At 39.7% G+C, this 21,593-nt stretch overlaps 1 protein-coding gene across 2 annotated transcripts in view; it reads left to right on the plus strand.

The window, feature by feature from the left end:
- Positions 1-21,593, plus strand: part of ARFGEF3 (ARFGEF family member 3) — a 185,614-nt gene that overhangs the window by 67,048 nt on the left and 96,973 nt on the right. For both annotated transcript variants that reach the window (XM_054491336.2, XM_054491337.2), the window contains exons 5-8: positions 701-769; positions 9,462-9,584; positions 13,851-13,893; positions 16,399-16,477. In XM_054491336.2, the coding sequence (XP_054347311.1) occupies positions 701-769; positions 9,462-9,584; positions 13,851-13,893; positions 16,399-16,477 (314 nt within the window). The remainder of the gene's footprint in view (positions 1-700; positions 770-9,461; positions 9,585-13,850; positions 13,894-16,398; positions 16,478-21,593) is intronic.

Raw genomic sequence — 21,593 nt, forward strand, 5'->3', positions numbered from 1 at the left:
TATCTTGGAAAATAAGGGGAGTAAGTAAACCCCATGCAACATTCTGGAGGAAATTGCAAGAGGGAAGAGGAAAATGCAATAAAAGAATTTCTAATTCCATGTGGATTTCGGAAAGGGATAGGAATAGAAAATGACACTGACATTTGAGTTCCAGAAGAGGTGGAGATGGCTTTGCCTAGTGAGTGAGCACATGGAGTCAGATTACTTGAGTTCAACAACTTGCTACCTGTATGACCTTAGGGAACATATTTAATCATGGAGTTTTGGTTTTCTCACCAGTAAAATGGGGGCAATAATAATAACACTTATTTAGAAGGTCAACCTAGATAATTCATGTGAAGTGCCTAGCATTAAGCCTGGCATTTTTAAAATGACTGCTACTAATCAACTCTTTTGTGGTTTTTGCTGTTACTGGACACACCTCCTGGAGCTGTTGAGAGATGCTGTTTCTGGCCAGTCTTGTAAGCCCTTTCCATGGGGAGAGATTAGCAGCCTTTATTTTTTACAGGATGGTCTCTACTTTATTAGGCAATGTGTGGCCACTAATGAGAAAGCAGTGGGTGGGATATAAAGAAACATTAGATAAAGCAAGTTGCAAAGGAATCATAAAAACAGGACTGCACAAATGGCATATGAAACAACAGTGAATTTCCATACTGTTAACCCCTTGTCTCTTCTTTCATCTCTCACCTTGTTAAAGGTTTTACTATGCATCACCTACACGCCGACATTTGATCTGAATGGGAGTGCCGTGCTGAAGATCGCGGAGGTGAGTACTGCTTGTGTCTGTGCCTCCTGTTCACAGCTGCTTTATCTCTGACTGGGTTAAATATTGGGGTGGAACTAAGCCCCAGCACTGGAGTGAATCCTTCTCTGATTACTACCGTGGGGAATTTCTGCTAAGGAATTGATCTGTGGGAAGCATGCTGTGTGGTGTGCCATTCTTAGTTTTAATGCCGTGTGTCTCAGAGCCCTGCATGCTTACGTTTGCTTCACTTGAGGCCTTCACCATGTACATAACAGTACTGGTTCCCCTTACCCTGCTCCACTCAGGCGTATTGGTTTCTCGGTCTAATTTGCCTACAATTCATTGAAAAGCATTTGATTTAAGAAAATAGTTTTTAAGAAACCAAGTAGGAGATTTAGAGAGATGTTTATAGATTAAATCCCCTCCCCATCTTCAAAACCCTGAAGAATGCCTTTTGAAATGATCATTGAAAAGCCTTCTCGTTTCAATCTGTATTGCAGCCCAGAGTAATGTGTGCCTTCCAGCACGCCCAAGAATATGTCCAACAGAAAACTTGGCTTCTTGAATGCCTGGCATATGCCTTTGGCTTTTGGAAACACTACCATTTCAAAGCTGAACTTTAATATGCTTGGAATAATTTCCCTTCCATTTCTTGAAAAGAATATCTACAGGATTTGTATGTTCTGATAAAAGTATACATTCAAAGCACAAAGAGGAATGATTTTCTGAGTTCTGAAATGATGGAGAAAAAGGCTAATTATCAGCACTCATAGAGAGTACTTATATTAGCAGATACATGTGCTTTTTATGGTATCATGTGGTATTAAAGAGTGAAAATTAAGAGAAAATTATTTTTGAGCATGTAGAAAATTTTTATGTGACTGTCAAAAGAGAAAGCAGCAGCCAATCAGCTGACCTCTCATTACAATACAAGTCACTTTTAAAATATGGATTGATATAGATGGAAAGAACACTTTCCTTTAACACATTTGTATGTATACTCTGTATTTGTTTTATTTGCATTTGTTTTTAATTGAATTTTAAGAGAGCCCTGTGAGCTCTTTCATTATTTGCAGGTTCACTTTTCAAAAGACAGTGTTGTTTCTGAAAATACCAAGAAGCAGGATTGGTGTGTAAGAGGCCTGTTAACCCTTTGCCATATGAAGGAAGAGAGGGGAGCTGTCAAGCCACTGCCCCTGCTGATGGAACTGGGGGAAGGGGAGACAAGGAGCAGAGGGTCTTCAGGAGGAGAGGGCTGCCAGGGATCGAGGTTGTTGATACTGACAACCTCACGAGAACCAGTTTTTGAATGAGAGTCAGAATGATTGAAAATAATATTCCTGAATAATAGGCACACACCACCAACTTCAGCACGAGTGAAGGGTGTTCACTGAGAGTATCTGGAAGCCAAAATAAAAAGACTCAGCAGGCCCGTCCAGATAGGATGCAACATCGAAACACTGTGGCCTCTTCCAAAACCAGGAAAGGAAAAACAACAACAACAGATCATAGCCAAAGAACAATATTATGATAAAGGCATTTGAGCTTGGTGGGAGAGAAAAATGGGCTCCGGAGTCATACTGCTTAGATATGAACCCGGCTCTACACTGCCTAGTGGTGTTGCCTCGGATACCTGTCCCAGCCTCATGTTTGCTCTCTGTAGATGAAATGATAAGTGATACCGAGCTCATAGTGTGGTTGTGCTAATTAGACAAGAAAAGTACAATCCATATAAAAAGCTTTTAGTACAAGTCCAGCCACATAGTAAATGGGAAATGTTTGCCATTGCCACATTTGAAATCGGGAAGCAATTTATAAAAGCACCTTAAAATAAACCATTTAAAACTCCTGTGGAAATGTAAAGAAGGCATCTAGATGTTCTCTTCCTGCTTACTTTTGTATACATTGACTATTACTCATGAATAGTGTTTACCCTGAAACCTGCTGATCAGGAAGTGGGATGTGTACTTAAGTATGAAAAATGAGGCTATTTCCCCAAGGTTCTGAAACTATAAAAGGATCATTAAGCTCTCAAAATGTAAATAAGAGGGCAGCCTTCATTTGTGTATCTAAATTTAACTTGCTTAATTAAACTGCAATAATGAAAAGTTTTTAGAACAGCATCCTCTGTGACAGAGGAAGCATAAGAAATATTACCAAATATAAAAATGGACAATTATGAAATATCCAACAAGTGCTTTCTGTTCAATTTCATGAAATCATTACTACAACTCCACATGGATGCATAGCCCTTCTCTTCATTGATTGAAAGCTGAGCCCAAGATTTCTGTTAATATTACGCCCAGGGTAGCAGATATGTTGAGTTTTCCAAGGAAAGTTACCTTCATATAGGAAAAAGTTGTGGGAGCAGAAATTGCCAAGGTCTTGGAGTAAAAGAAAAAGGTGGGGCTGGGCGCGGTGGCTCACACCTGTAATCCCAGCACTTTGGGAGGCCGAGACAGGCAGATCACCTGAGGTTGGGAGTTCGAGACCAGCCTAACCAACATGGGGAGACCCCGTCTCTACTACAAATACAAATTAGCCAGGCGTGGTGGTACATGCCTGTAATCCCACCTACTCAGGAGGCTGAGGCAGGAGAACTGGTTAAACCTGGGAGGCGGAGGCTGCGGTGAGCCTGTTCCATTGGAAAGGTTTTTTTTATACCTGCCGAAGGCTTCTCTGTGAGATTTCTCAAAAGCAGAAAGCCTAGTTCGTAAATGAGTGTTTGCTGGTTTGATCTTATTGACTCATGGAAACTTCCAGTCTTTGATTCTGTAGCATGCTATCAGGGTCAAGCAAAATCTGTCTCAAAGGCCATTTTTTTTTCCTCTAAGAATCATAATTTCAGGGTATGAAAAACACCTTTTTTATTGTTATTCCTTCCATCCATCCAGCCCTCCATCCTAATATACTGGTTAATAATAATAGCTACTAGTCACTGAGTGCCTAAGGCATGGCAATAAGTGGCATTTTACATGTATTCTCCTTTAATTTCTGCCACAACTAGATAAAGAACACAAGCAAAGTGAAGTTTGCTTGCTCAAGTTTCTACAGCTAGATATTCAAATCCAGACTTTTAATATTGCAAACATGTACTGTTAATCACTCTGCTATATTGCTCCCTGGCTCCCCCTCAGTCTTAGAGAATGTTAGCAGAATCTTGCCGTAATAATATTGGCAACCAACTGAAGTGCTTAGGAGTCTTATACCCTTGGACCTTTACCGAGGCATTTAGTTAGATAATTGTTCTATGGTGTTTTATATATATAAAGCTCAAATGTTGATTCATTTCATTTTTTTGTGACCATAGATTCAAGTGGCCGTCGGGAATATGTCACTTTTTCCAGTATCTTTCCATATGGATAGTGTATCTTTTGTGAGCATTATATATAACACATCAGAGGTTGGGAGGTTTGTAATAGTTTCACTTGTTGCCCTGGGGAGCTTGAAAAAACATTGACGCTCAACACCTGCCACCAACGGTTCTAATTTAACAGTTCTAGTTGTCACTAAAGTATTTTTTAGATTGGGCTGGTTTATAGCTCTTGAAATGTTCAGTGATACTTTTTTTGGGGGTGGGGGGGATGGAGTCTCACTCTATTGCCCAGGCTGGACTGCAGTGGCACAATCTCAGCTCACTGCAACCTACGCCTCCTGGGTTCAAGCGATTCTCCTGCCTCAGCCTCCCGAGTAGCTGGGATTACAGGCGCATGCCACCACGCCTGGCTAGTTTTTTTGTATTTTTAGTAGAGATGGGATTTCACCATATTGGCCAGGCTGGTCTCCAACTCCTGACCTCATGATCCACCCGTCTCGGCCTCCCAAAGTGCTGGGATTACAGGTTATGAGCCACCGTACCCGGCCAATACTTCTTTTACTCTGATATGGTAGCATTATTTCTGAGACATACCTGAAATAAAATGTTCTACAATTAAGGAACAGGTAGTCTCAGATATAATCCCGCAGAAAAGTACACAGATGCCTTGATCTATTTATCTCGGAAGCATCTTGTTATGTTATGTTCTCTGTAAGACTGGGAGGAGTAACCCCACCTCCTGGCAAGAAAACTAGCCAAGGAAGCAGGACCATGGCCTCAAACCAGTTGAGACCACTAGAGTGAGGAAACCGCACTTCAAAGAGCTTCACTTTTCCTTCCTGAAACCCTTTCTTTCCTGTGTGCCAGTCTCTATTGATTCCAGTTTCAGTCCTCTGAGGAGTCTGTTCTTTAGCTAGTTACTGCTACATGGGCTTTGAGCACGTGCTTCTTTGGCAAGGAATTTCCATACCTCCCTTAAACCTCTTACTTGCATGGCTTGTGAAGAAGTTGTTTCGAGTTAGAAGACACACAGACCAGTGTCTCTGCTTCAGTTTGGACTGATTCTCAGCCAGCCTTCTGTAAACCAAGTAGATGGCACCTGGGAAGGTGCACGAATCGATGGGTTAAGGTGTCTTAAGCCATTTTAATATGCCAAGAAGACCATGGAGGAGGAAGAGGCAAGTCACAATCAGATTTCTCCGGGTATGCCTGGCACTTTTAGAATTTACTTTTGAGTTGACATACAAAAGGAAAACTAGCAAACTTCCCTTCCTAACGTGGTGATCAGACTTAGACAGCTGTTTCCTAGAAATAATAAAACAACTTCAGTTCACCCCGTGTGTGTGTGTGTGTGTGTGTGTGTGTTTGCATCAGCAGGACCCATTTGATGAGAAGCCTCTTGCCACATACCTACCTGTTGACCTGTCTTAGGAAGGAGAGAATAAGGAATAGCCTGGCAACTGAGTTGTCAGCATGATTAATTGTGAAACTTAGCCTTACAGTGATAGCCAAGATTTTCTCTGGTTCTAATGTGTTCAAGAAGCATTTATAGTCTTCCCTACATAGAAGACATTCCTTCTGCTTTTTTATAGCTTATTCTCTGATCCTTTCTACTTTTAATCACCGTAAATTATTTTTCATCCTTATAAAAGTTTTCCGTTGAAAATATACTAGCTCTCCTCTTTATGGAACTTACTAGTATTATGCATGATTTTAACAAAGCAGTGCCAATAACCCCATTCAGATGGGAAAGAGAAGGTAATTGCACAGTTCAACAAAGTGAAGGTCATATGTATTTTATAAAGCTAAGCACATTTTTATTGTGGCATCTTCTTTAATATTTGTGATCCCTTTGGCCAATATATATTGAAATATATATATATATATATATAGCTATGTTCCACTGTGCTGCTTCATAGTAAATACTTTAGTGATTTCTCCCTGGGTTTAACCTAGTATTGTTATCTATCAGTCTACTTACTCAGTGATGTAAAGCTTTTATTGCTTATGTATGGCCTGAAGACTTGTGTTTTCTTGTTCTTTTTCCTTCTACTTTTGGGGTTTCTTTTGTATCATTAACCATTTGTGTTTGCTCTCAGTTCTGTTTAGCATGTTATAAAGCTGGATGTTTACAAATCAGTGAAATGATCACAAAGTGTCCCTTATAACCTCCTCACTGCCCTGCATCTTTGCGTGTTCCCTGTGATCAGGTGCCTATAGGGCTTTTCACAAGGTATATTTGACTTGGCCCTTTGAGCCTCTGGCAGAGGTGCAGGACTTAGGCTTTCCCAGTGTTGATTCTGCATAATGAAAGCAAAGAGCATGGGCAGGTAGAACCAATAATGGGCAGAATAAAAGAAGAAATTGATGAGCTCTGTCCCAGAAATTCAGCTTGCTTTTGGACATGGTATTCTCTTAGCTGCTCTGATTCAGTGTGCTCATTTAGTACTGCCCTAAGGTAGAGGAAGAAAAACATTAAAAATAGTTGGTCTTGAATACAATGAACAGGTATAAAAATGGAAGCTCTAGTTCTATGAATCTTACTAGTTCACCAATATATTATTACAGGAAGTATAAGAAACTTTCCTTTAGAAGATGTCAAGATAGCTGAGAAAGCATTTCTTTCTGGGTACCTAAAGATAACCACATCATCAAATACATGGTAATTTTTATATTCAATGGGATACTTTTTTGTCATATTCAGTCTTCATACTCCCAACTTTAGCCAAATGGGCTTCTTAAATTAATACTTTTTTTTAGCTGAGTAAACATGCGTACCTTTTCCCTGAATAAAATGCCTACTGCAATAAGTAATGTCCAGTGTTATATGTATAGTATTAGCAACTAAACACTAAAAACAGTGCTGGCATTAAAACTAAAAAAAAAAAAAAATTAGATATTTGGAAAGTTCTTGTCTGTTTACAGCACTGCGTTATATAAAATCCAATTCCTCATGCATGTACTTTCTTTCATGAGTCTAAAGTGAATGATGTAATTTTTTAACAGAGATTGCATAGTGATATGTTTCTCAGTATTCAAGAGAGTTTATATTAAGTGTGTAGTTCAGCTCTCAAAATAGCTCCTCTTTCCTCTGTAATGCTTTTAAGGCTTAAAATTCCCCCGTAAATTTAAAATGGCAGAGCTTAGAGATCTTAAAGATCAACAGTTATAAAGATTTCTGGGGAAAATGTAAGATTTAAAGAAAACTGTTAAATTATGAAGTACAAATGATACACGATAGAGAGTTTGGCTTCATTAAAGTGAATCACTGCATTCATTTAGATGCATCTTCAAAGTTTTAAAACCATTTCATCACATGCAAAAGTAGAAGCATTTCAGGGTTAAAACACCTTTCAGGGGGTAGGTAGGGTCTCTGTCACCCAGACTGGAGTGGCACGATATCACAGCTCCTTGCAGCCTCTACCTTCCCAGGCTCAGGTGATCCTCCCATGCCTGGAGCTGGGACTATAGGCGTGCACCACCATGCCTGGCTAATTTGTGTGTTTTTTGTAGAGACAGAGTTTTGCCCCGTTGCGCCCAGGCAGATCTCAAACTCTTGGGCTCAAGCGATCCAGCCACCTCAGCCTCCCAAAGTGCTAGGATTACAGGTGTGAGCCACCGCATCTGGCCTAAAACACCTTTTCTTTTCTAAGCATGCATAAATTATTGCACTACATCCATGATTCGAATCCACTATATCCATGATTATTTGAGAAAATGAATTAAAAGTCACATGCCCTAAATACTTTTATGAAAAATAAATACTTTATAACTTGCTTTTGCTTTTTAACTATGAAATTAATTAATCTAGGTCAGCTTTCAAATGTAGGTTTGGGAGTTGTTGGGTTTTGTCGAGGTTGAGAAGACTGCCTTTTTTTTTTTTTCAAATGCAGTTTTCGGTTTCAAATGCTTCTTTGAAATATTAACATTCAATAGGAGATAAATTAAACGTAAAAAAAAATTATGTTCACCTAGTTAATTCTGCTAGGTAAACATAGTGAGGCATGGCAGAAAGAAAAAGATAACATGAGGCCTGGCAGAAAATTCCCCAGCTTAAGCAGAAGCGGCAACAAAGATTAAAATGTAGTCTCTTGCCCATCTCAGTTGTCAATCATCAAATTAAATTTGCCATGTAGGTGAGAACCCTGGATTTTCATTGTAGATAATCTCAGAGCTATTCCTAGAAAAATAATTTAAGAAATTAAACACCTTTTTGTTTTCGTGTCTCTAAATATGCTTTGTAAAATTGAATGCCTTACAGAGAGAAAAAAAGTAGGCAAATTTAAAGCATGCATTAAAGCGTTCATTTTCATGCCCAACCTGTGGCTTCCAGAAGAATTCGAGGCAGTAAAATCTGAAAAGTCATGACTTTTTGCAGCATATTATCAAATGAGGGATTTTTTTTTTTTTCTAATTGGGATTTCTCGATGTAGTAGCCACTACTGGGTCTTTTTAGGCTCAACTAGACATGGAGACTTGCAAGATCCAAATAGGCCACCCTTGGTGTTATATTCACTTTGCAGGACACAGGACAGGAAACAGAAGCAGGACAGTGTTAGGCATTGTTATTCCCAGGGGTCCTCACAGCAGCCTAGAGAAGAACCTCTGGCTCTCAAATGACAGCGTAGGTGCAAGGAGATGAGAGCCATCTCGGTGAGTGCAGTCACCTTGGTCTAGAAGCCGCATGTCCCAAATAGGACCAATATTTCTGAAACAACTCTATTAGCAGAGTTTGCAGAGTTCCTGCAAGAGGACGTGTCAATTCGAAGAGTCAGTAAACCTAGGGAAGCCCAAACCTGTGGCTACCCACCAGGTATTTACAGTTGATTCACAGTTCTCCCAATTCAGATATAGTGTAGGAATTTGCAAACATTTTTGCCATAAGCCATGCTACCTAGTAACACAGCTGATGTCCTGCCTTTAGGAAATTTCCAGAAGAACACAGCTAGAGGGTTGACCCAAGGTCAAACTCATTCATAGAGCAGGAGAAAGGGTTTTGCTAACCCTTTTCCCACACTGCACAACCTGGGAGTTAATAAATTCTGTTCTATTTCACTACGAAGGGAGCATTTTCTGATTAATTTCCAGCCACCTGAGTTGATACTAGATAGAATTATTTGGCACATCTAAAAATCACTAATTTGCATTCCCCTATGATGCTCAGAGGAACAGGTTGTAAGAGTGGTTCCTTAGGGAAATATTACTTTTCCTATATGCTTAAAAACAAATTTCCAGGGATTTAAAATATATTTAGTTATATTTAGTAATAACCAGTCCTAAATCAGGCTGACTTTCTGTTTAAGAGGGATTTGATATCCTCTCTGGTCAATCCCAAAGAATGTTGGTAATAAGCTGATACCTGCAGACATGTGTGTTGCTGTCTTATTTCTTTAACAGGTGTGCATTGAGACATACATAAGCAGCTGTCACCAGCGTAGCATAAACACTGCTGTGCGGGCAACTCTCAGTCAAATGCTGAGTGACTTGACTTTACAGTTACGACAGAGGCAGGAGAATACGGTGAGTCTGTGACACCCCCACGTTCATCACCTTCCTGGTGGTGTCTGTGTATCCCACACCCCGGGGCCCCCACTGCTGGGGCTGCCTGCCTCCTGAAAACAGTAGGAAGGGCTTCCTTGTTTTAAAAGAACATTTATTTGTGTACATTAAGCCCTTTAGATGTTTGCCTGTTTCACCCTAAAGCTTTGAGAATTGCTTTTCCTTACAGTTTCCGTAACTTTTTGAGTTATTTTAAAGCTTATTTTTTAATCATTGTTTTAAAACTTCTCATACTGAAAATTTTTATTAGAAACATTACAATACATTAACAAATATTGGAAGTAAATTTGAAATTAAGAAAAATGAATAGAATTTATTACATGCTTTGAGGTTGGGTATGTTTCCCTTTGTTAACTAAAAGATGGTGGCAGGAGGCCTCCCTCACCTGCTGGGGCCTTCAGGGTGAAACTGAACTTGTCTTCTCTTTATCATCAAAGCCCACTAGAGCTTTTTGCTCTAAACTCGAACAGATTGTCTAAAATGAGCATTCCAGGGGAAAATGTAAATGTAATTGGCTCCTTGTATATATTATCTTCTGGGAATGTTAATGAGAGAGTGATTCCTCTTCAAAATTGGTGTTTTGTGTTGTTTTAAAATCTGCCTCTGTCATAATTTAGATTAAAATCCTTTTGAAATCTGCAAGGAGTGTTCTGAAATGACATTAGTTATTTGTTCAAATAGAAAATCTCAGTTACAGCTGGGCGTGGTGGCTCACGCCTGTAATCTCAGCACTTTGGAAGGCCGAGGCGGGCGGATCATCCGAGGTCAGGAGTTTGAGACCAGCCTGGCCAACATAGCAAAACCCCGTCTCTATTAAAAATCCAAAAAATTAGCCAGGTGTGGTGGTGCACACCTGTAATCCCAGCTACTTGGGAGGCTGAGGCAGGAGAATCGCTTGAACTCAAGAGGTGGAGGTTGCAGTAAGCTGAGATCATGCCCACTGCACTCTAGCCTGGGTGACTGAGTGAGACTCTCAGGAAAAAAAAAAAAAAAGAAAATCTCAGTTACAGTCCCAGATATGTCTGAAATTAATTTTATAAAAATTACTATTTGTAATTATTTTTAATTTCAATTATTTTCTAATTTTTAGAAAATCATGGAATTGAGGGGAACCTTAGAGATGATCTAGTCAAATTCTTTCTTCCTCATTTATAGATGAAAAGGTGAAACTCAGAAAGATGAAATTGAAGTCTAAAATGAATGAGCTTATCAATGAAGGAGCCAGAAGTAAACCCCTGGTCTCCTAGCTGACTGCCAGTTCAAGTTCTCAGTTAATATGTGCTCTGGCAGCCAGTGTTGAAAACAACACTAATCTGAAAAAACAAATATTGATTTTTTTTCTTTTCTGTTTGCTGTATCCAAAGCCCGTTTCTATTAAAAATTGTTTTAACTTGAGATATTTTTATTACTTTAGCCTACCACTTGCTAAAAACAATTTTATTTATAGTAGGATTTTGGATATAGCTAGTATGGGAACATTTAGTTTAAAAGAAATTAAAATACATACATAGAAAATAAGAAAAAATTTTTAATTGAGATAAATCTAAGATGTTGAGAAATCTTATAATATGCACTCATATTTCATCCATGCTAAATGGAAATATGATCAAACACTATATTAATAATATCCTAATATTTTAAATAAAACATTTAAATCAAACTTTGTAATTTCAAAGTGCTTTCAATTATATGAGTTCATTTAATCTTATTTTAAAATTTTTAAGTAGGAGAGTATTAGGTTTCCAGTCAAATATCCCAGCCTTTTAGCTCATACTGCTCTTCCATAAGAATGGCAAAGGTATGGCTGTGGAGGTGCAGGTGATACGGTGGAGGCTGGCTGTCTCCATCCTGGGTATTATGTGGCTAAATAGCCTTCTGGTCCTGCTCATCACGGACCATCTGGACTCACCCCAACCGGAGGCAAGATCTCAAATTAGGTGGAAAATTGGTGTTTCCTGTTGTTTCCTTTCTATTACTCATGCGGTCCCTGGAGATGTGATTCCATGTCCCAGAAAACATAGTTCTCAGGATGCTGGTATTTGAAGCATTTGTTATGTCCAATGGAGGGAGACATAAGTTTTGCCACATAAGAATTTAGGTATTTTTTTAAAGCTCTTAAAGTGGAATCATCTATAGGAATAGAGGGGTTTGTTCTAAAGAGGCCACGTATTCCCCTGGGAAACACTGAGCATTACCTGGGGAAGATGTGTGTATTTTCTAGCACAGCCTATCACTGTGCAAAAGAAAATTTTTAAAATCTCAGGACCCCCAAATTTTTTGTGCCAAAGGGAAGGTTAAGCCTGGAGGCTGAGTCATGTAACACCCTCTTCCAAATGAGATGCTGCTACTAGCGTTATGCATTAGCCAGACCACTTCAGAAGGGTAAAAGGCCTCAAGCATATCCAAATAACTGCCCCCACAGATCACTCTTAAGTCAAATCTTTGCTGGCCTCCCATAAACAAGGACATGCTTATTGTAACTTTAGATCCGCAATCTAAGTCTAGCGCCTAAAACTAAAATCTGTTCGATTCCACACTGATAAAGTTGATTACAAGCCCATCTTCCCAGGTGCAGAAGAAAGACAAGATCCATCACTCCTCTATATACCCAGAGATATCTGCATAATTGATTCTTCCGTTACTCCCATCGTTTTCTTCAAACATTCACCTTATGTAAAATTTAGATTTACTGGGCACTAAGTAAAATCTCACAAGCATGTAACCATTCGCGTTACTGCCTACCTGCCCTTCTTCCTGCATGCCTTCCCCCTTCCTTTAAGGAAATGTAGAAACCTCCTGAAATGTAAAACCTCCTCCTAAAAGCCTCTTCAGAAAAACAGCCACAGGTGCAGACAGCCACAGGTGTGTCGGCAGCTCACACTTTTCCCGGGCGTGCCCTAAAGCTGGCTTAATAAACCTCAATTGATTGAGATACTTGCCTCAGTCACTCATTTCAGTTATCAACTGGAAAGACATCATGGGCCACCTCAAAATTAGGAAGGTTAAATGCAGTGGAAAGAAAATAAATAATGTAGAATGCCAAAGTCACTAGCAGGATGTGTATCTTCAATCTAATGTTTATCCCCAGCTGCACCCCAGGACAGATGATAATTTTGATTTTGTATCGTCACAAATCCTACATATTATCCAGCTTTATTACTGAATTATTTTAGGTAAGCTAAGCTATTGTTAAGTTGTAAGTTACTAATTTCAAAAAGTAAAGTTGCTACATTTAAATATTTGGGGCTGAAAGGTGGAAGGATTCTCCTACCCTTAAATATGATTTAAATGTGTTTCCTCCAGAAAGTGTTGTTCTCAACTTGACTTTAGCCATTCTGAGCTGTAGATACTGACATAACATTTCACAAAAGTTGTTTTGGAAGCAGCTGAGCTTGCAAATTAATAAGCAGAGAATGGTAGAAATATGTGCCTGTAACAAGTTTAAAATTAAATCAGCACCATGGGATGAGTTACATGCCCGGTAGTTAGTTGGCATGAAAATACTTCCTGATTATCTCTTGGTGCAAAGAGGTAAGGAGAATAAAGTGCCACCTTCCTAGTCTCTGCTCAGTAGTCACTGAATTATCCCTGCAATGGGAAGTAAGTCTGATTATTTGTAAATGTCTTTTCCTTCCTATTTTCCCTTCCCTCATAGTTCTGGATGGTACCTAGCCAAGAGCAGCTGGCTAGGTACAGTTAAAATGCTCCCCATCAAATACAAAGATGGAGATTCTGACCAGTGGTTATCTTTGGACCTGTATATTGAAGTCCAGAAACCTAATCCTTCTTGTGGCCAAGAGTCTGTATTTATTAGGGGCCACGCACAGTGTCAGCTGTAGCCTTGGAATAGGTTGTTCTCTGTGCGAAATTAACTCACCTCTTCAGGCGGGCATTGCCCCAGGTCACAGCCCAGCATCTTGGAATCCTGGGAGTTTAAGTACACCACAGGGTTTAAACTTCCAGGAAGTGTCCACGCAAGAGTGTCCACACAAACGTGAATGAATTATTTTGGGAACTGATAAGCTCAATTCCAGATCATAATCTTTCTCATAAACACCGTGAATAATGAAACGCTTTCAAGAGCTGCTGGGTAGGGGGTGGGCTCAGGCAAGGTAGCTGAGCCCAGGGCACCCCGGAAGCCATTTTGTTTCCTAGAATTTTCCCATTGTCAGAGAGTCAAGATTTTTCTTGCCTGAATCTCCTAATTGTGTGTATCTCCCTTACTAGATAATTGAAAACCCAGATGTCCCACAGGAATTCGGGAATCAAGGTATTGCATTTGATTTGTACTAGTTCAGTTTGTAAAGCAGGTGTGAGAATGCCTACTGTGTGCTTGGAGTGAGGGGTACAAAGATGTCTAGGAGCTCTCGGGTTGTTTTACCATTCTCTTGGAGGTTGTGCTTGGCTTTGCCTTAGGTGGCATTATTTAATCAGCTGCTGTCTTCTTTCTGTTCCTACATTCACTTATGCCAACCACACCTGTTCCTGATCCAACTACCTGAGGGAAATTAACACTTCACATACCTCTCATTTGGAGGCGGGCTTTGTTAGTTACTTCATTCTCCGTGAAGTCAGGTTTAATTGCTAAAATGAGAATAACTGGATAGAAGATTGTAGAAACCTGATTGGCATACAGTGTTATTGCACCAGAATTGCGTTTGTCAAATACCAATTTTTTGACATGAATGATGAGTCATCTCACAGGGCCTCTTGCAGACAGCCCAATTTAAAGATCTGCTGAAATCAAGGAACTTTCATTCTGACCCACAGGAAAAGAAAAAAATATAGAAGTCCACATATATAATTAACCAGGAATTTAATTTTTAAAAACAGATTTGATAATATTGTTTTCTGAAAGTATGCAAAAATATCTGATTAAAAAATTGAAATTTAGACTTTATTCAGTAATTTTTTAAATACTGCAAAAATCTGCTTTTCTATTATATGTGCCAGTTAATAATAGTGAGAAGGAGATGGGGGTGAGGAGGAGGAAAAAAAAAGGAGAGAATGAAAAGGAGAGAAACAGCTTAACAGCCACAATTAGGAGAGGAAGAGTACTCGAAAGAAATGAGAAAGAGACACGCCTTAAGTCACATTCTAAAGCATCACTAGAGTTGTTTTACTAGAGTATTGTTTCAGTCCCATGATGCCACATTCTTGGGCCGCGGACTGGAAGGTGCCCTTTTCAGCTGGATGCTCTCAGTGACGTGCGCTAAGACATTCCGTCTTCTTTCCTCTTTTTGGCTATGGTATTCTCATAAAGGCTTTACTTTAATGTAGGATGATTTTATAAACTAAAAAGGGGGTCTGCGACTTCTTGGTCAAGGATACATCTCTAAAAAATATAGTAGTAAAAAGTTGACTGAGGGACTCATTTGACATTTGTCTAAAATTGAGCTTAAGGACTACTTGTGTGGGTTTTATTAAACTATGTTTTATCATTGTAGCTTATTTCTTTTTTTTATTGCTGCACTTAAGATCTTAATTCTGAGGACCAGCCATTTATTTCTATTTCCCTGCCTTCCTCCAACTTTACTTTCTCTCTTACACATTTGCCATTTTCTCTCCATCTTCCTTGACGTACCGTCATCATTCATTTATACATTCATCAGATACTTAGAGCCACATTTGTAAAGATGTTTACAGGTTTTTATTTTAGAAAACAAATGCTTCCACTTACTGTTTCATGTAGCCTGACAATTCTGTGAAATTGGTATTATTTATCCCATTTTTGCCAGAAGAAAAACTGAAGTTTGCCCAAGCTCACACAATCAGCAGTTTTCGACATGTAGTTGAACAGATTCCAAATTTCAGCCTTTTTCCCACTATGCTTCTGTGGGAGTTTTGGTTCTAGTTTCTGGAAACTAGAACACATTTAGAGGGAAATTTTATTTTTCTGACATTGACTGTTGCTTCAGTATCAACAAAGACCATGTGCCCTGCAGATACTCAACAAATAAAGTAGGTAAAGATTTGGCTAAATTATTTCACCCCATTTTTCTCTGATGTCTTAGTTCCAAAGCCCATCTTTTCCCATGCTGCCTTATTTTATCTCTCTGTGATACCATTCTAAACAGCTCTGAAGACCCAGAAATTCAAGGGTCAGAATAAGGAATACACACATAGACCACTGGCCTAAATATTAAGAAAATTCTTGTCCATCAAGATGTTTTTGAAATTACTAAATTTCCTTTTGTTAAGTGTGAGTGAATTTTATTAATAAGAAACAATCTATTTTCTTTCTGGACTATCTTTTGAGTGTTTTGCCGTAGAAAGAATAATTATAAGCCAGGCGCGGTAGTTCATGTCTGTAATCCCAACACTTTGGGAGGCTCAGGTGGGTGGATCACCTGAGGTCAGGAGTTCAAGACTAGCCTGGCCAACATAGTGAAACCCGTCTCGACTAAAAATACAAAAAATTAGCTGGGCATGGTGGCAGGTGCCTGTAATCCCAGCTACTTAGGAGGCTGAGGCAGGAGAATCACTTGAACTTGGGAGTCGGAGGTTGCAGTGAGCCAAGATTGCGCCACTGCACTCCAGCCTGGGTGACAGAGTGAGGCTCTGTCTCCAAAAAACAAACAAACAAACGAATAATCACACTTAATTCTTATCGTTTCTGTGATCATTACTTTGGTGGCATAAGGGCTTCTCCACATCTGAAAATCATCTTTTCAGTCTCAAAAACCATCTAAAGTGGAGGATGGGAAGGATGGTTCAGGGAGCTCGTCATGCCTTCTGTCGATGTCTCATGCCTGTAACCTCCTCTGTTTTGAAGGGTCAACAGTAGAGTCCCTCTGTGATGATGTTGTCTCTGTACTCACCGTCCTGTGTGAGAAGCTGCAAGCCGCCATAAAGTAAGTGCCCTAACCACTGCCGCTTTTCTTTACCAGTGGTCTACTTCTGAAATAACCTTTGTCTACAGCATCACTTCAAATCATGGATTGTAAGATTATAGGGACAATAGTTCCCCCCGCACCCTAAACACTAGTATTTACTGAGGAATATATTCTGAAATTTGGCGCAATTCAAATAACCAAATACCATTACTAGAGTATATAACTTTCCGATGTGACAATGGGAAGATGATACCTTACAGAGAACAATTGCTTCATGGAGCATGAAGCTGAGTGGGAAGAATCTTGGGCTGAGTGCTGGTTGGTATGAGAGCCAGTCCGATCGCACCCAGATCTCAGCTGTGTCCCAGTACGTGACTCTTCTTATCAAACCATGCTGCCCTTTCTTCCTCTACCAAATGACAACGTTGGACTGTGTAATCTATCTCTATTTCTTCTAACATTCCAGAGCCTATGAGCTCACACAACTGTCTTTAAAAAGAGCATGTTACTCTTTTACTTTTTTTTTTTGCATATCAGCTTAATCAATATCTGAGTTCACTTAGGTGATGCCTGCTGCTCCATCTTTCCGTGCAGTCAACAAGACAACCTATGCACCTGTAGTAAAGCCAAATCATAAAACACCAGACTTTCAACATGGGATGAAAAGTCTCCACCAGCTACATATGTCATGAATTGTAAAATTCTACAACACATTACAATTCTGAAGTGCCCTTTGAATTAGGAAAGACATTAAACTATCATTCATTTGTAACTAGGACATCTGATAATGCAGAAAACTCACTTGTTGAATTTTAAATGCAGTAATGAGTTGGGAGAAATAGTCTAGTTGTAGGCAAGAATGAGGTCTCTCACTTGGCTGGAAACATTGCAGAAACTCATTTCGTTATTTGTTTTGCTTTTGGTTTCTCAGAAATTTAAGATTTTTTAAAGCTAAGCATGGAATTACTCTTAAAAGTTGTTGCCAAATGGTTTCTTTGTCAATTCTTCTGTTGTTCCTGTAAGTCACCTCTATATTTTGACCAAAGTAAGCTCTCTTTATTGAGGCACTTCAAGGTCAAATAGAAAACAAAATAGTGGTACCAGGGTTGGGGTAGGGGAGAGGAAACGGGGAGACATAAGGCAAAGGATTCAAAGTAGCAAATGTCTACGTTGAATAAGTCTAAAGATCAAATGTACAACATGGGGATTATAGTTATTAATAGTGTATTGTATTCAGGATTTTTGCTAAATGAGTAGCTTACAGCTGCTCTTGCCATTGGGATGTGGATGGGTAGTGGGAGGGAATGAGTAACTGTGTGAGATGATGGATATGTTAATTTGTTTCACTATAGTAACCATTTTACTATATATATAAATCCTATAACATCATGTTGCAAACCTTAAATATGCACAATAAAGTTTATTTTTAAAAATGAAAAAGCCTATATAATACATGGATAGTATAAACCAAAAAGAAATAGCACTTAACTTTTTCCCTACCCCCACCCTCACATTGCTCCCATCCCTGGACCCTGGCAGGCTAGGCAGACAGCAGGTCTGGGCTTCCCCTCGCTCAGGAGGGCTGAGTCCTACAGCAGATGGATGTAAATAGTTCCTGCTGTACCCTGCTTAGGTCCCCATCTTTCCTGACCATGGCGTGTTGGAACAGTGGAGCTGGCACTCAGATCACCATCCTAACTGAGGGCTCTAGCACCAACTGCAGCGACCCCATCTGTAAGGCCCCTATGCCACCTGCTTTGCTTGGGACAGTCCCAGATTATACCTGTTGTGTAATAATTATAATTACCCTCCTTCACTCTCAAAGGTGTTCTGGTTTGGATAGGTCATGTGTTCACTCTACCCATCAGTGACCAGAGGTCTGATCTCTTCTAGTGCTAAGTCCTCCCCATCTCCATCCAGTTCCCCTCCATCATAACACAGACAGCTGGTATAGCAGAGTTGGAATATGTTTCTATTGGCATATTTTCTCCTAAGACCCAATCAAGAGTGGTGTTTAATCACTATTGGCTCAACATTATCTTTGTTGGATTACCTGGGTTAAAACCCACGCTTTGCCCCTTACTGGCATGTGACTTTGGACAAAGATCTGAACCACCCTAAATCTATGTATCCTATAAAGTAATTAATAGACTATTTCTTATGATAATTACTATAATATTGTATAGAATATAATACCAGTAATATAAAACGCATTCATGTTTTTGTAAGATTGAATGAGAAAATTCACTTAAAAAACTGCCAATGCCCATCAGCCAAAGAGCTCCAGGAACACCTAAACTTAACAGGATTCATTTTAGTAACTTCTTATATGAGGAAGCCTGTCCACCATGGGAAACCACAAGACAGTAAAAAGGTGTTAGGAGGGATTGTTATAGGATTTTAACATGAGTTAGGTGACTTAGAATGGGTTAAAAATTGAGCATTCTGTTCAAAGATTGGGTGCTGTCAGAAAGTAGGTGCAATTCTAGCACTGGGCATCTTAATTTTTTCTAGCAGACAGGATGAACAGATGGAAGCTAAAGTTGTCATAGAAGAAGAAGTGGGAGTCTGTCATAGGGGAGAGGGACATTTGTTCATTTTTGTGGTCATACAGAGCCCTTTTAAAAAAGAAGACCTCTGTTCAGGCATGGCTGCTGATTGGCTTTCACCCTGTTGCAGCGCAGTCATGGTGAGTCCTCATCTGATATTAACCCTGTGAACTTGTTTGTGTTCACCAGGGGACACCACAGCCTCGCCGGTGGCAGCCGGGTACTGCCAGCTGTCGGGGGTGCTTCTCCCTTACCCCTGCTCCACCCCCAGGTCCTAGCATTGGCAGAGAATAGAACAAAGACCACCAGAACTACAAAAAATATAAAGACTATATTTGTTACTTCACAAGCAAGGGAAAACTAATTAGCTAAACTTTTCTTCTGAGTAGTTTTCTAAGGGAAAAATCTGGAGCTTTTAAGTGCTAGAAATGTGGGAGAGGCTCATGGTAATTAGGCCAGTTAGTAATTAAAACCTAGCTAGAGGTCAGGAGTTCGAGACCAGCCTGGCCAACATGGTAAAACCCCATCTCTACTAAAAATACAAAAAATTAACCAGGCGTGGTGGCAGGTGCCTGTAATCCCAGCTTCTAGGGAGGCTGAGGCAGGAGAATCGCTAGAACCAGGGAGGCAGAGGTTGCAGTGAGCTGAGACTGCGCCATTGCACTCCAGCCTAGGCAACAAGAGCAAAACTCTGAAATAAATAAATAAATAAAATAAATAAGTCCCCTAGCCAGCAGGATAAGGCAGAATGAGTCTGTAGGCCCAACACGGATAGGCTTAAAACATACCATTGTTCATTAGTCAGAAAAGAGTCTTAGAGTAGACTAAGAGTCCTAGAGTCTTAGAAAAGAGTCTTAGAGCAGTGAGTGCCTGGCATTTTGGGGTTCAAGTTCATAGTTCAAGTTCATGTTCAAGTTCATGGTTCAAGTTCATGGTGCTTTAAACCTGGATGGCTCCAGCCACCCAGGAACCCCCATCAGCTCCAGGAATCTCTCTCATGTAGTAAATATTTGACATACATTTGCTTTAAACTGATTTGTTTGCTTTTAGAATAGTTGCTGCTAAGTCTAGTCATCATACAGTTGAGAACACTGGCTGTGTACATCAGAAATTTGACTGTAGATTGTTAGGAAAATGCATTGTACAAACAAACATTGCAAATGCACACACATACATATTAGAAACTAAAGGTTGTAGATTTCAATCAGTCACTGAAAAAGCATTTCTTAACCACAGGACTTAAGAATAGGTATTTTGTTTTTGTTTTGTTATTATTATTTTTATTTTTTGAGACAGTCTCACTCTGTCGCCCAGGCTGGAGTGCAGAGTTGTGATCTGGGCTCACCGCAACTTCCATCTCATGGATTCAAACAATTCTCCTGCCTCAGCCTCCTGAGTAGCTGGGACTACAGGCATGCGCCACCACACCCAGCTAATTTTTTATATTTTTGGTAGAGATGGGGTTTCACCATGTTGGCTAGGCTGGTCTCTTGGTGGCTTACTTCTGTAATCCCAGCACTTTGGGAGGCCCAGGTGGGCGGATCACTTGAGGTCAGGAGTTTGAGAATAGGTTTTAAATGGAGAAAATAATTCATGTGCATGTTTCTAGGATTTCTCATTGTACATTGGATCAAAGATGGCTTTAGGCATGTTATTTTAGAGCTTAATGATTTTATAGGATTCTCAGTCTTGTTTGATTTTCCAATACAATTCCCCTGGTCATAGTTCTGCCTCTAGAAATTGATTGCTTTGTATGATTTCGGTATTTGCCATCATGACTCCATTACCCTAAAATGGGGGCCTTTTGCTGAAGATGCTGGGGGCACAGGATGCTTAGCATAGCTGTAAGGGAAGACCTTTATGTTCACCTGGTAAGAGAGTCCCATGCGCCGGCTGCTCTCAGTCTGGTGCTTCTGTTCATTCTCCTTGCTAAGTTTTTACTTGTGTACCATTGTTTCTGATTTTACTAACTTAATTCCTTTATTTCTATTAGCTAAACTTGATGCCTCTTCTACCTTCTGAATAGGTTCTTCCTCTGAAATCACACCAGAATCAGTATTTACTAACCTCAACAGCCATTTCCAAAATCAGTGCCTCTTAGGGCTTTATCTCTGTAGTAGTGTGTGTTCATGATATGCTTGGACTCTTGGGAGGATTCAGAAAATGTATTCAGGTACACAGAACGCTCCCTTGCATGCCTTGGAGATGTGGTATTAATAGAATCCTATGTTAGGCAAGTTGAGTTACATGATGCTTTTTAAATCCAAGAATTTCTGGAAGGATAATTGGGCTTAGAAAGATACTTACTTATTCTCTGCCTGTTTCCCACCACTCTTTCCCTGCTTCCCTCTCCTCCTAGAACAGAGAATGTTAGAGCGAAACCTATACCAACGCAGGCTTGGAATAGATGGGACCTGCCAGAGCATTCCCACTGTCTGTCTTAATTCCATTTCACTCCTTACACAATTACTTAATTTCTTCTCTCCTTTCTTTAACTAAATTCAAATCTATTTCTAAGGAAAGCAAAGTCAAAATGGTCAAAACAAAACTCTAAGAACTCCAGAGATACAAAACATGCTAGGCTG

This window comes from Pongo pygmaeus, chromosome 5, assembly GCF_028885625.2.
Source record: "Pongo pygmaeus isolate AG05252 chromosome 5, NHGRI_mPonPyg2-v2.0_pri, whole genome shotgun sequence".
Taxonomy (NCBI): Eukaryota; Metazoa; Chordata; class Mammalia; order Primates; family Hominidae; genus Pongo; species Pongo pygmaeus.